This window comes from Arachis ipaensis, chromosome B10 (assembly GCF_059453495.1).
Source record: "Arachis ipaensis isolate K30076 ecotype BB chromosome B10, ASM5945349v1, whole genome shotgun sequence".
NCBI lineage: Eukaryota > Viridiplantae > Streptophyta > Magnoliopsida > Fabales > Fabaceae > Arachis > Arachis ipaensis.
This window is the reverse complement of record NC_142435.1, coordinates 149,809,173-149,823,201: the sequence shown is the minus strand read 5'-3', so window position 1 is coordinate 149,823,201 and position 14,029 is coordinate 149,809,173. Positions and strand designations below refer to the sequence as shown.

General features: G+C 37.5%; 4 protein-coding genes across 4 annotated transcripts; all 4 read right to left on the bottom strand.

Annotated features, from left to right (window-relative positions):
* Positions 1-145: 145 nt before the first annotated feature.
* On the bottom strand, positions 146-1,835 carry LOC107620756 (fe(II)/2-oxoglutarate-dependent dioxygenase 4). Its single transcript, XM_016322881.3, has 3 exons — positions 1,050-1,835; positions 622-949; positions 146-511 (listed from the first exon to the last, which is right to left on the bottom strand). Exons 1-3 carry the CDS (start codon positions 1,514-1,516, stop codon positions 257-259), a joined length of 1,050 nt encoding a protein of 349 aa, XP_016178367.1. The 5' UTR covers positions 1,517-1,835; the 3' UTR covers positions 146-256.
* Positions 1,836-2,647: 812 nt separating this feature from the next.
* LOC107620758 (protein LATERAL BRANCHING OXIDOREDUCTASE 1) lies at positions 2,648-4,334 on the bottom strand. The gene is made up of 3 exons (XM_016322882.3): positions 3,664-4,334; positions 3,190-3,517; positions 2,648-3,009 (listed from the first exon to the last, which is right to left on the bottom strand). Exons 1-3 carry the CDS (start codon positions 4,104-4,106, stop codon positions 2,749-2,751), a joined length of 1,032 nt encoding a protein of 343 aa, XP_016178368.1. The 5' UTR covers positions 4,107-4,334; the 3' UTR covers positions 2,648-2,748.
* A 106-nt stretch (positions 4,335-4,440) lies between these two features.
* On the bottom strand, positions 4,441-10,200 carry LOC107620753 (BAT2 domain protein). Its single transcript, XM_088487186.1, has 9 exons — positions 9,760-10,200; positions 8,949-9,140; positions 8,174-8,271; positions 7,189-7,270; positions 6,878-7,081; positions 6,545-6,801; positions 5,809-5,899; positions 5,467-5,683; positions 4,441-4,965 (listed from the first exon to the last, which is right to left on the bottom strand). Exons 1-9 carry the CDS (start codon positions 9,940-9,942, stop codon positions 4,748-4,750), a joined length of 1,542 nt encoding a protein of 513 aa, XP_088343312.1. The 5' UTR covers positions 9,943-10,200; the 3' UTR covers positions 4,441-4,747.
* Positions 10,201-10,318: 118 nt separating this feature from the next.
* On the bottom strand, positions 10,319-12,352 carry LOC107621173 (pollen-specific leucine-rich repeat extensin-like protein 3). The gene has a single exon (XM_016323209.3). The coding sequence runs from the start codon at positions 12,314-12,316 to the stop codon at positions 10,463-10,465; it is 1,854 nt and encodes a 617-aa protein (XP_016178695.2). The 5' UTR covers positions 12,317-12,352; the 3' UTR covers positions 10,319-10,462.
* Between the last annotated feature and the right edge of the window lie 1,677 nt (positions 12,353-14,029).

Sequence of the window (14,029 nt, the reverse complement as noted above, 5' to 3'; positions counted from 1 at the left end):
TGAAAGCCTGTTACTACTTCTTGCATTGTGAACATTATAAAATTAAAGCCTAGTCATTTTATTTCCTTGAAATAAGTATTGTACTTGCCATGAGATTCAAACTAATGCGTAAACAAAGCAATGCTGTGGTTATCAAATTTGTTGATTTACTTTCAAAATTGCTAATTTTATTCAAGACAGGTAAAAAATATACATCAGCATTGCTTATTTCTAAGTAAATGAAGCATAACATGTTTTCCATAATCCCTCTCTTCATCTAAACCTTGAAATGATAAATTTGAATATTTTCAACATCAAGCTTCATGAAATTGCTGTGCTTTCTAGTGACTAAAAACTTGCCCCAATTGTAAGGCTTGTATTTGGCAGGGTTGTTCTCATTTACCAGCTCCTCTAATGGTTCCACCATGGTATAGTGTGAAGGATTCAAAAAGAATGGAATTGAAAACCTTTCTTTCTCAGAATTCACCATAACTCTATGCTCAACACTTTCATATGCTTCATTGCTCCAAACCTGTGCAACAACAATACACAACTTTATATTCTTACAATGATGCCACATTATTTCTAATTATTCAGATCAATATTCAAGATCACTTTGACTCAATATTAGTGAATTAGTACCTGAATCATGTCACCAACATTAATGATATAAGCATTCGGAGTAGGCCTAACCCGAACCCATTCGCCATCAGATTTTCGCTTCACTTCAAGGCCACCAACATCATCCTGAGCAAGAATGGTTAACACACCAGAATCCTTGTGCCTACCAACTCCAAGAGCAAGGTGTGGTGAAGGGCATGGTGGATAATGGTTCAGCCTTATAAAGCTTGTTTGGTCTTTGAAGAACTCATGGAACCGTTTCTGTGGCAAACCTAAGCTCAGAGCAATAAGTTCCATCAACTCCAATGCTAGTTTCACCATGTCCTTAGCATATTCTTGGCATACCTCTCTGTACAACAAAAAGGGTTATAAATATGAGACTAATCAATGCTATGTGCTAAGGCCTTTTAATCTTAGTTTAGTTATTTCTTAAAATAATAATGAATAACCTCAAGTATGGTGGATAATGAGGCCATTGATTATGCCAATGAGTGACATCTTGATTATGAGGATCAAGAGAAGCAGGGACCAAGGTAGGTTCCTCAACAGAGAAATCAAAGACCTCTTTCCAATCTCTAACATTCTTGGTATGCTCTGTGTCATAGTAACCAAGCACTTTCACAGCATCTCTTCTAACCTTGTTCTTCTCTTCTTTGCTCTCACCAAAGAACTCTCTAGCTGCAGCTTCAACTTTGTGTCTGTGATCAAGTGGGACCCCATGGTTGATTACCTGAAAGAACCCCCACTCTTTGCATGCACTGCCAATTTCCTTCACAAGCCTATCAAGGGCAGAAGGGTCTTTTTCTTTTTCTCTTGATGGGGAGAGGTCAATCATAGGGATCCCTTCTGCTTCACTGAAGCATAGCTTTGGCCTGTGTTCTGGGTCTTGGATGAAAGCTGGATCCACCTCTCCCATTCTAATTAATTATGCTAATTCCTTTAGTTTGATTAGTAGTATGTGATGAACGGAAGAGTGATGAACTGATGATCAATTAATATATGGCTTCAAAATCCGATAAGGATTGGTGTTAGTGTAGTGTAAAATTTGATGTGTGTTGATGCATTGAACCTAGACATGTGTTTTTGTTTGTATATGGTGAGTAGGTGGTGAAGTGTTGGCAAAATATGCAACGTTAATTCGTTAAACAAAACAAAGGAAAAAATGAAGTTAGAAAGAAACACAAAGAGAAATAGAATTATAGAGTAGAGATTAAGATTAGAGAAGGCTGCACGATATCGTTGAGAATCATTATGATTTTGGATTTGGAAATTTCTTAGTTGTGTGACGTGTGCACATGCATGGCAAAGGTTGTCTACATTCAAAATTTTAGTCTGTGACGTAAGTGTGCATTTTTTTCTAAACAACAATAATATAGATTATTTTTCTTTCCATGCGGCCGTCAAATTTTCTTTTAACTTTTTGAAAGTAATAGAAGTAAATTTTCATTTGAAAATAAGAAAATAGCATTAAAGAGCATAATTGGGATGGTTTTATGATTGTGGATAACTAGTTTTGAAAAGAATGATAGTTTTTCTTTTAATATAAATATTGGGAGTTATATTTATATAAGAGAAATAGAAAATTCTTTCTTTTTTGTAACAGTAAATTGTTATTGTTTTAAAAATTAGTAGTTTAGGGGGAAAAAATTGGACACTAAAAGAAGGAATACATATGTTATCTAAGGATTAATTACTCTGTTGGTCTCTATAATTTTGCGAAATTTTTAATTAGGTCTCTATACTTTTTTTTCTTTTTAATTGGGTCCTTGTACCAATTTTTTTTTCAATTAGGTCCCTCTTGGTAGTAATTGGCTTAATTGTATAGGAACCTAAGTAAAACAAAAAAAATTGGTGCAGAGACTCAAATAAAAGGAAAAAAAAGTTTAGGGACTCAATTGAAAAAAAAAATTAGTACAGGAACCCAATTAAAAGGAAAAAAAGTATAGGGACCTAATTGAAAACTTTGCAAAACTATAGGGACCAACAGAGTAATTAAACCGTTATCTTATTAAGTTATTATTTACTATGGAAATAGGTAAACAAAACATTTAAAAGGAAGGTTTAATTCTAAATTTATTTATGGACTATTTTTGAAAAGTAGGAAACACAACATATGTGAAGCTAAATACATAGATGAAATTACTACTCCTAATCCAAAATTCTGAAGTGATAAATTTGGATATTCTCCAGATCACGCTTCTTGAAATCAGTGCGGTTTCTGTGAGCATAGAAGTGGCCCCAGTTGTATTCTCTATACCTTGGAGGGTTTTTCTCATTCACCAACTCCTCCACAGGCTTCACCATAACCTTGTGAGATGGGAAGAAGAAGAATGGAATGGAGAACCTTTCTCTCTCTGTGTTCACCACCACTCTGTGCTCCACACTTTCATACTTGTCATTGCTCCAAACCTTTGACACAAGCATACATATTCAATCAATCAAATGGATTTGAAAAACAATTATCTTAATTTAGACTCTCAAGTTCTTGGTAAATTCTAAGTATATTGTTATATTCTTAATTGATGTTATCCATAATTCATTACCAACTTGGACCTATAATTCATTATAAACTGTCATAGTGAAACTTACCTGAACCATGTCCCCTACATTGATGATAAATGCTCCTGGGGTTGGTGTAACTGGGATCCATTCACCATCTGATTTTCTCTTAACTTGCAGGCCTCCAACATCATCTTGGGCAAGCACGGTTAAGGCACCGCTATCCTTATGGCGGCCGACACCGAGAGCTAGATCAGGGAACGGGCACGGAGGATAGTGATTGAGCCTCACCATGCTTAGCTGGTCCTTGAAGCAACCATGGAACTTGTCACCAGCCAACCCCAAGCTCAATGAAATCAGCTCCAACAACTTGTATGCTAGCTTTTCCACCTCCCTGGAATACTCCTCCAATGCTTCCCTGATCAAACATCATCTTCAATCTAAGAATAGAGAACATGTTTACATCTAATTATAGTTTTTAAATGTAGCAATCTAAGTTAGTGAAACACCTAACAAATTCTTAATCACAGATTATTATTATCTTGTTTTGAAATTTTGGATTACCTGAAATCAGGAGGGGATTGAGGCCATTGGTTGGTAATAGTCCTGAGCTCTTTTTCATGGGACTCAATGAGTGGAACTTGTGCTGAGTTCTGAACAAGATAATCAAACACCTCTTTCCAATCCCTTACGTTCTTCGTATGCTCTCCATCATGGTACCCCATGGCATTCACTTCATCTCGTTTCACTTTCCTCTTCTCCTCCGTGCTTTGCTCGAAGAACATCTTCGCCGCAGCCTCCGCTCTTGAGCTCACCTCAGAGGAAACCCCATGATTGGTTACTTGGAAGAATCCCCACTCCTCGCATGCCCTTCCAATCTTGGAGATAAGTTCTTCTCTGCTTTGCAACATGTCTATGACTGGAATTTCAACAACTTCCACCAACTTCTTGTGGTTGTTGGCACGGTGTTCTGTGGATTGTATGAAAGCTGGGTCTATGTCTCCCATGTCTCTTCTCTCACCGCACACTTGCTCTGATTTGTGTTATCACTTAGCAGTTAATAAGATAAACACAAATGTTGTACTTTATTTCTTCCTGTTTAGCATCATCGTATGTGGGTTGTCTTCAGATACATCGAATGTGGACATGTATCTGGGTACAAATGTGGACAAAATTATGGTAGGGCCATACTTCAACCTCAAATTTCTCGTGAACATTATATGATGAGTGATTCCAATTGAATCACCAAAATAAATAAGGTAAATAAACAAAAATTAGACCCTTATTTATACACAAATTAACACTCGTGCATCACTAGTCAACACATCACATAAGCTATGTAAATAAAAATTGCTTGTGCTCCAAATGTAGCTGCTACATATATAGTTAATGTACCATTTTATTACATGATTATATAAATCACGTACCTCAAGCGCATTGATGAACAGTGAGCATTTCTAAACTCCCTAAATTAAAGAATAAAAAAGAAAATGCTGTTCGAATGAATTTAAAAGGACAAATTTGTCCAGGTACAGATACTAGGCTAAGAGTGAACCGAGTAACATACAACCATCAATGAACATAGTGGAGTGGTGTCTCTTATCGAATTAAACCGTGAATATATTTACAAATAAAAACATGGGGGTTCTCAAGCAGCATTCATGGAGGTTGAGATGACTACGTGTGCAAGAAACTGCAACCCGTCCTGGATTTTGCTTATTGCTGTGGCTTGATCAGCTCGAAGGTGTTCAGAGAAAGTGGTGGCTTTTTCAGGGACCAACTTTTGGGGAGAATCTGTACGAGACTCGGCGGGAGTAGTAACAACTTTAATGGCAGCTTGATAGGCCTCGGTTACATCAGATATGCCTGACAAATGCATCAAAAGTGCAAAATGATGAGCATAACTTCGTAAGAGTGACTCGGTAAGCAACTACTAGACTATGATAATATAACAGAAACAATGTAATTGTGATCACAATCAAATCAGCGAATAGCTTGCTTGGTTGAACTGCAGAACGCTGTTGGTGGCATTCCTAACATTACTTTTGCAAACAAATGTCAGGAGGTGCTATGGACACATCCGTTTCACATGGCCTCACGGCAACAACAAACAGGTTCTGATTAAACATAACTCCTTTTGGTATCTAAAGAGAATGTGTACGCAAACAAACGTTCGTTTTTTACACAAAACAGTCTTGGATATAAGTTTTGCCATATCTTTTTATATTTCATAATTAATATTAATATCTCATATCATAACATAAATAGAAGTCCAAGATATATGGACATATCCATTTCTTTAAAAAAAATATATGCTTTACTATTTTCTAGTTAGAAGTGGGCCTTAATTATTTTTAGGAAACAAACCTGTAATAAAACTGTTCGAAACTGCTTCCACGTATCCTATCATTGTCTGGGCATTTAACCTTATGATCTTGGCTTTGGCAGAAACATCTTCAGGCCACTCTATGTTCACCTTATCTTCATCAACTTCTCCATCCTCGATTTTGTTGGCACAAGAAATGATGGATTTGCCAAGCATTAGAAGTTGAGAAACTGAAAAACAGCACATTTCAGATAGTCTCTGCAAAGGAAAGCAGCAAATTTGATTTTTCTCACTTATAAAATAAACACAAATGAAAAATTAAAACTGAATTTTATAGATGATATTCAAATTCTGACACCAAATTCAAGAGTATGTTCGCATACATGAACTCCCTCAGAATGAAGAGATTCTAATCTTCCAGTAGTTCTCTGAATTATATCATTAACAGCTAGCCCAGCCAACACATTCGTAAAACTGCAAAAAAATGCAACAGGATTCATCACATACATTAACAAATCAAAGCAGGCTTCCTCAATCAATAGGGAAAAATGGCAAGCATACTTATGCAGTGAACACAAATGAATAAAAAACCAGAACTAATTAGGAGGGGTAACACAAAAGAGTGCTTTTTATAACGTCACATACAAGAAGCAATAGAAATTCCTTGGCCCGCTTTCAATAATCCTATGACCTTCAGTCTGTGCTTAATATTATTGCGCTTCCAAACATTCAAATTAGCAACGTTGTGTATTTCTGAAGGACCACTTTAATTATTATTAACAAACAAATATAGAATATAATCATCCCTAATTTAATAAAGTAATCTTAATTAGAATTAGATTCCAAAAATTTTGGGATGTTACACTTCTCCAAGATGTTTAGGTGTATGACAGATTCTTTTTCTTACCCTACTTCCATGAAGTACATTTGTAATTTCATTTTACTTCTTTTTTTCACACAAATATTTTTTTCAAGTCCTTTTTCTATTTTTTTTTTCTTACCCACTACTTTAATGCTCTGATCAACCAAAGAATTTAATTGGACGACAGGGCAACACTTCTACACTGTTGATGCATCAAAATTAAACACAATATTAATATCATGGAATGATTAAGTTACCCTGCAGCCATTTCAGCAGCCTTGTTGACACTTGAATCATGTAAATTCTTCATCTCATCACCGCTTCCTTCATTTTCTCTCTTTACTGTCTTTCCTTTGTTTAAATCAGCACTGGTTCCATCCATTTCAGTACTCAAATTAAAAATTTGTTGGACCTCTTTCAGTTTCCCATCATATACAGACTTTTGCTCTGCTGATAACTTTGCTTTTCTTCGGTTAAACAACAGGGCATAATGACTAGACAGAGCTTCCAGTTCCTGAGAGTATTGCATGTGAAATGATTTTCCAAAAAGCAAAATCTAAACAACCAAATTCAACATCATTAAGGTTTACCTCCAACTGCTCCGGACCTCCATAAATGTAAAAGCATCGATCAAATGTCACTTCCTCTGATAATTGATCCTCATCTTTTTGTTCTCCACCTTCTGTATTAGGCTTCTCAACATCAATTCCAGTTTCACTGATTAATAGGTCCATTGTCTCCTTACCAACATATTCAAGCACTTGCATTCCCTTTGCAGTAAAAGCTTTTCCAGTCTGTAACACAACAAATACATACAGTGTGTAACTATGTAACTACTAACTAGTGACAAATGATAACGATTGACGAATATCATCAGAAGATTGGCATGAGTATTTCAAACCTCTAATAGGGAAGTTGCATTAGAACCTGGAGGCCCACCTTGTTGTACGGATCCTGCAAGGTTTGATGCTGAATTCTCAAGCCTAGTGATCAGGGATCACAGCCATTATCCATATTAGTAGCAGTTACACAGGAAAAAATTTATATGATCCAAAGCAACCATGTCCCTCATGATGTTATTAAAGTATTCAAAGACTCGGAACAAATTGCAAGAAAACAGCAAAAGGCCATATCTTCCACACAATGAAAAGCTTTTCTCGGTGTGCAGAATATGCTTCAAATCCATACACTAACGAAAAACAAATAGAAAGGTGGAAGAGAGAGAAGGAAAGCATATTTGAGAAAAAACCAAAAGATTAGAAGAGGCACTACTTAGTCTAGTAGTTTTATGCTACTTTAATAGAGACATGACTGAAAGAAAATTTAAGGAATACTGTGTTTCCATCATATAAACCTTATTAGTCATTGTTAAACCATACGTGAAACTATTAACAGAGATTCAACAAATTTAGATTTTAGGAGTTGTTTAAATATCGATATGATTAGTAAACTAGTTATTGTATACTTGTATCCCTATCCTACACCCATAATTCATACAGGTCAAATCACAGCACAAAACACTAAGCCAAGAGAATGAAAATCAGTGTATCCCATAAGAACAGAGATGAAAATAATAAGTCAGAATTCATTAATCATAGGATGCTAATCCTGAACAGTCATAGATGAGTGGCATTGAGAATTGGAACTAGAAAAAGGATAAATCTATAATATTTTCTGTATAGAACAAGACCAATGCATTGACCACTGCAAAACAAATAACCACAGAAACCATTTATAGATCTGGCTTATGTTTTTCATTTTCCCTCCTAAAGTGAAGGTAAACATCATAATACACTATTTACACGTTCAACAATAGATGTTTATTTCCATCAAAATATATGGAAGTATCTGTCAAGAGCAAATGACCTATAAGCGATAAATCATACCTCTGAACCAATTCAGTGCTCCCTCTCCATGCGTTTCCCAAGGCAGTCCATGCTCCAGAAGCAAATGTCTCAACAGAATTATCAAAAACCTTCAAGCTCTGCACTCAAAATGGAGCTAACTATAAGCACTTAGTGCAATGTGCATAATTATTTTATTTAATAAAAGATGAATATAATTAAGACAAAAAGAATTAAGATGCAAGATGACAGGAGGACAAGAGACCCTCCTTACAAGAGCACAAAGAAACAAGAAAAAGCTATTGACAAAGCATACAATAAACATCCACAAACAAAACTAATATTTGTCCCTAATAAAAATTTGCAACTTAAATTGTCAATTATCTTTCTCATCAATGTTGCCTATAATTAAATAGTCAAGACAGTATGAGACAAAAACCAAAACTTTCAGGTGGAGACCCATAAAAAGGATACGCTAGAAGCTTCACAAACCACTAGTCTCGGGGATCACAAAGGGGTGTTTGTGAGTTGGGGTCTTGGAGCAAAAGAAAAGGAACGGAAAGGTTTGAAGAGTAAATTTCTTCCCTTCCCCTCTAAAACGTCAATTTTGAAAGATAAACAAAAGGGACTTCGAACATGAAACTTGCATATTTGCTCATGGCAGAGACATGAGATTCCACATAAACAGGCAGACAAGATTGCTAAAAATTGGTCTTATATGGAAATGCATTGAAGATCTGACATCTAAATAACAAATTAACAATCCCAACCCCATCCTCCCAGAAAAGAAAAGGGAAAGTAATCCTTTTATTATTGCCTGGCTAAGTAATGAATCTTCACTAGCTTTCTCCAATTTATCCAGCGCAGATTTTCTCAATTTGTCATCCTCATCATCACTTTCCTTTTCAGTAGGAGATTCTCCAGCAGCATCTTTCTCTGGTTCTGAATCCTCAGCACCGTCATGCAACTCCGCAAAGCTCTTTGAAGCTGTCTCTGCAACTGCAGCAGCCTGCATTTTGAAACCATGACCAATTCCAAGTGAATAAATCTGAATCCTCGTACCAAATTCATCCTAAACACTTTTAAAGTATCAAAATATATTGTAACACTCTACATATTATAAATGCATCTAATTTTTCATTTAACATTATATCTTTCACCAACTGAAACATATAGGATTATGAACATATAGCATTAGTCATTGGCAAATACCAATTTAGGCACACATATATTTTTGCCCTGTTACCAAAGACACTGCAATTTAATGTCCTTCACTTCAATTCCCACGTTTTCATTTTATGTTGACACCTATAAACCCTAATATAGTGTTCCCCGGAAGCATCGAAATGCTATGCAAACTGGAAAGACTTCAAAAATGACATACTCTACTAGTACCTAAATCAACATATATTAGAATCCCCCATTTGCATAATAAGTAACAAGTTCTACTAACTACTTCTGCCCTATGGATCTAAACAATGGACGCTTCTTAAATGTTAAATACAAAAACCGTAGCTTATAATTGGAATTGAACCATAACTGGAACAACAAATCGAAAACAAAATCACGGATTGAAAGAAAATGCATTGGAGGCGCAAGCAAAAGCGACATTTGATTTCGATACGCACATTGCGAGAGATCTCTTCGGCGGCAACGGCAGCGGCCTTCTGAAGATCGGAGAGAAAGGAGAAGGACGAAAATCCCCAGCCTCCGGTGGCAGCTGGCGGATTGGGCTCTTGTCGTTCAGCGACTACTTTGTCTTCCTCGTCGTCGTCGTTTTTCTTGTTGAGAGGCTGCGTTTTCTCATCCATTTCTACTTCGAATTTCTTAATAGGGATTGAAATTAAGAGTGAGATTCATGCGATGGTGGAAATGGTAGCGGTGAGTATGTTACGTTGGTTTCGTTTTGGATTGGGATCGGAGGAAGAAGAAAGAAAGCATACTGTGTCGCTTTCAAGTGTTTTCGGCGTATGGGAAAAGCCACGCACCAACCGACGTCGTTTTAACCTTGCAACACATAGTAAAAAGTCTTTACAACATTTCCACGTAGGTCCAGAAAACAATCAAACTACGTATCATTTCTCGTTTCTTTTTTCAACTTTATTTGAAAGTTAGTTATTCGAAAGACACGGATGTATTAACGGCCTAACGGGATAAAAAATAACGGGAACGAGAAACAGAGAAAGCTGCATTAACATTAATATAAAATAGCATTAAGATTCAGTTAAATTTGGATTCACATTCACGAACTTCAACTTTGTGTACATGTTTTTGATATTACAGTGAATAGGACAAAGATGTTAATGGCATTGTACATTTTTTTTTTCTTTCTTAGTATCCAATAATAGCCGGTGGAGGAGGTGACCTGTATGCAGATCCAAAGTGTTGTGGGAGGACGACATCATCATCCCATGCTGGTGGTGGTGGCGAGTAAACTGGGGGTGGAGGAGGTGACTTAGTTGGTGGTGGTGGTGAGTATATTGGGGTTGGAGGAGGAGGTGAGTAAGTTGGTGGTGGTGGCGAGTAAACTGGGGGAGGTGGTGGTGACCGAGTTGGTGGTGGTGGAGAGAACACTGGGGGTGGAGGAGGAGGTGACTGAGTTGGTGGCGGCGGTGAGTAAACCGGGGGTGGAGGTGGTGGTGACTGAGTTGGTGGTGGTGGGGAGTAAACTGGTGGAGGAGGAGGAGGGGACTGAGTTGGTGGTGGTGGAGAGTAAACAGGGGGTGGAGGAGGTGATTGAGTTGGTGGTGGTGGTGGAGAGAAAACTGGTGGAGGAGGAGGAGGTGACATAGTTGGAGGTGGGGGAGAGTAAACTGGTGGTGGTGGGGGAGGTGATTGAGTTGGTGGCGGTGGAGAGTGCACTGGTGGAGGAGGAGGAGGAGAGTATGTAGGTGGTGGTGGTGGTGAGTAAACAGGGGATGGAGGAGGAGGAGGAGAACTAACTGGTGGTGGTGGTGATGGTGGTGGTGGTGAATGTGGTTTACTAACCTTTGGCTTTGGAGGTGACTTTTTCGGTGTTAACGAGGGGGCCTTATTATTATTATTATTACCACCTCCTTCTCCGTCACCACAAGCCTTGCTACAATCTACAGGCCGAGTTAGTACCGGCAAACACACCCTAGTTTTCTTTTGATTCTTCCTTCCAGTCAAACAATTTCCTGAGTCATCAAAAACAGTTGTACTAATTGAACCCTTATAAGCAGCAACAGCAACAGCACAAGCTGGAGCTTCCCCGTTGAAGTAATTATCAGAGTAAGTGAAGTTCTTCAGAGAAGGTAATTGACAAACAGAATCAGACACATAACCGCTAAGCTCATTCCTTGCAATGTCTATAACCTCCACGTTCTGCAAACCCGTCATGTTAGGCAGAGTACCTACAAAATTGTTGTCGCTAAGATCCAAAACATTCAAATCCTCCATCATTCCAATCTCTTGAGGGAAGCAACCACCCAGTTTGTTCCCCATGAAGAGAATCTCATTCAACTTGTTCAACTTTCCAATCGATTTCGGAATGCAGCCTGTGAACTTGTTGTTAGCGAAAGTAATAACCGAAGCCTTGGATTTGCCGAGAGTGGCAGGGAGAACAGAGGTGAAACGGTTATTGTTCAAGAAGATTGCATCCAGATCCATCTCGAACAGTTGCGGCGGCAAAGACCCTTCGAAATCGTTGTATCTAAGATCCAGATACTTCATGTCTGACCATTTGAGAACCACGTTGGGAAATCCACCAACGAATCGGTTGTTACTTATGTCAAATTCGTGCATGAGGGTTAGATTCTCCATGCATGGAGGTACGATTCCGCAAAACCTGTTGGAATTGATGTGGAAAAGCGCCAAGTCGGTCAAGAGGCCTAACTCTCCGGGAAGGTGTCCGGCAATGTCAGCATGATTAAGGTCGATGCCGGCGACGACGTCGAGGGAGGGATCGTCGAGAGCGGGAGCGCAGAAGACGCCATTGTAGGAGCAAACATCGCTGCCAACCCAATTAGCGGTTGTGTTGTAAGGATCAGAGTAGATAGCTTGTTTCCATGCTTGGAGAGCAACATAGGCATTCTTAAGCCTCTCATTGTTGAAATGAAGTTCTTCTAGAAGAAAGTGTGCATGTGAAAATGTTGAAAGAGAAGAGAAAGTAAAGAGGATGAGAAAAGAAGAAGCTAATAATTTAGGGTGATGATGATGAGCCATGGTTATGACCGACCAACCTTGGAAGGCCCTCCAAGGCTGCTTATTGGAAAAGTGTAAAATAATTGATGAAAGGAGTGGGTATTATATTGAGCAAAAAATAGTTTATTAGCTACTTTTGGTTCCGAATATATTGGAATTACTCTTAGCTAAACAACAAATAATTAGCAATCCTCTTCCTATTTTAGCCATATTAAAAAGAGAAAATCTATTCACTGTTGTATGTGACCACGGTCATATGAACAAACCAACCTCTATGTATAAAACAGATTAAGAACCACCTAATGACCATTAATTCGTTGACTTGGTCTTTCTTAATCAACAAATTTAGTGCTAATTTTGGATTTTGGTTTATAATCCCATCTGTATAAAAAAAAATGTAGTTTAAAGGACTCCACCCAAAAAAAAATGTTGTTTAAAGCAGAAGCTTAAAGAATGTTTTTTACCACAATAATATATGTTCACAGATCACATCCATGGTATAGAGGTGTATATTTAATATTCATAAAAAAAATTATTATTCAACTATGAATGACATATTTAATGACTGATTATATTATTTTGTTGAAAAAATAAACGAAATTATATATATACACACTAGTAATTTTGCCCATACCAATATTTCGGAATTATAAGTTTTTTTAAATAAATTGTATGTCTATGTTAATTTTTTAAAAAAATTAATGGTATCTAACTTTTTTGTAATAAACGTTACAAATTTTATCAAATTAAAAAAAGAAAAAAATATATAGTTATTCATATCTTATCCCAATAAAAATCAGGCTCAATAAGATAAAAAGGCCCACCAAAAAAAGTGGCCTGTTCGACAAGTCACAGATGGACACCGACATAAGGAGGCTAATCTCTACTTGCCCAAGACAGGTAACTATCTCCAGAAATCTTTTCTACTATCTCTATCTTTTCTAAAAGATAGATTCCAATAAACTCCAAAGATAAAGGAAATGGTTATCCGTCAGAAAAAATAGAACTACTTCAACAAAAGTAGTTATCAACTTTATTATAAATACACAAGCACCCCCCTCTTCCAAGGTATTACACACGTTCTAATCTACTAAAAATTTGTCTAAATCCCTTGCTAACTTAAGTATCGGAGTCTCTTGTAAGTACTACCTCCCCACCTCCTCACGAGAAACTCGGACAGGCGGCACCTCGCCACCTAAGAGATCGGACGCTGCCATACTAAGGGATCTGGACTCACGTTTAGCCAAAATCAACGTTTCAAGTAACCCTCGGAACAATAGTGTTGTCAATAGCATCAACCCTACACGGACTTAATCATAGTCCTATAATATATTGCAAAATACTCACCGGACTAAGGGAGAGTACAAAAAGACCGTAGAAACAAAATTTCTAATAAGCCTAGCAAAACCAGGGCCAAAAACTATTGTGACCCAAGGAGTCACTTATGGTCAAATGACAGACATCCTAGGATGGGAGATGGAATCAACTTTCATAGTTTGGGGTTGCCTAACACTCTATTAGAGTTTTGGCAGATTAGGTCACCAAGTGTTGTTTGATGATCGACTGAGTTGTTCTATCGACGTCGACCAGTGATAGGTCAGTTGTCTGTGTTGACCGAGGCCAATCAGTAGTAGTTCGATGTGGGCTAGTCGTACAACAATAAGTCAGGTAGGTTGGCAGTGGATCGATAGATCGAGGTAGATCAATAAGTGGTTGGTCAAGGCGCAATAAATC

Bases quoted from the DNA above. Each gene is read 5' to 3' on its own strand.
- LOC107620756 (XM_016322881.3), bottom strand. From the start codon at position 1,516: ATGGGAGAGGTGGATCCAGCTTTCATCCAAGACCCAGAACACAGGCCA. The intron at 950-1,049 runs GTTATTCATTAT...TTTGTTGTACAG, and splicing joins CATTATCCACCATACTTGAG to AGAGGTATGCCAAGAATATG. The intron at 512-621 runs GTACTAATTCAC...GTTGTTGCACAG, and splicing joins ATGTTGGTGACATGATTCAG to GTTTGGAGCAATGAAGCATA.
- LOC107620758 (XM_016322882.3), bottom strand. From the start codon at position 4,106: ATGGGAGACATAGACCCAGCTTTCATACAATCCACAGAACACCGTGCC. The intron at 3,518-3,663 runs GTAATCCAAAAT...ATGTTTGATCAG, and splicing joins CAATCCCCTCCTGATTTCAG to GGAAGCATTGGAGGAGTATT. The intron at 3,010-3,189 runs GTAAGTTTCACT...CTTGTGTCAAAG, and splicing joins ATGTAGGGGACATGGTTCAG to GTTTGGAGCAATGACAAGTA.
- LOC107620753 (XM_088487186.1), bottom strand. From the start codon at position 9,942: ATGGATGAGAAAACGCAGCCTCTCAACAAGAAAAACGACGACGACGAG. The intron at 9,141-9,759 runs GTGCGTATCGAA...TTCAAAATGCAG, and splicing joins CCGAAGAGATCTCTCGCAAT to GCTGCTGCAGTTGCAGAGAC. The intron at 7,271-8,173 runs GTATGATTTATC...CCTGATCACTAG, and splicing joins AGCACTGAATTGGTTCAGAG to GCTTGAGAATTCAGCATCAA.
- LOC107621173 (XM_016323209.3), bottom strand. From the start codon at position 12,316: ATGGCTCATCATCATCACCCTAAATTATTAGCTTCTTCTTTTCTCATC.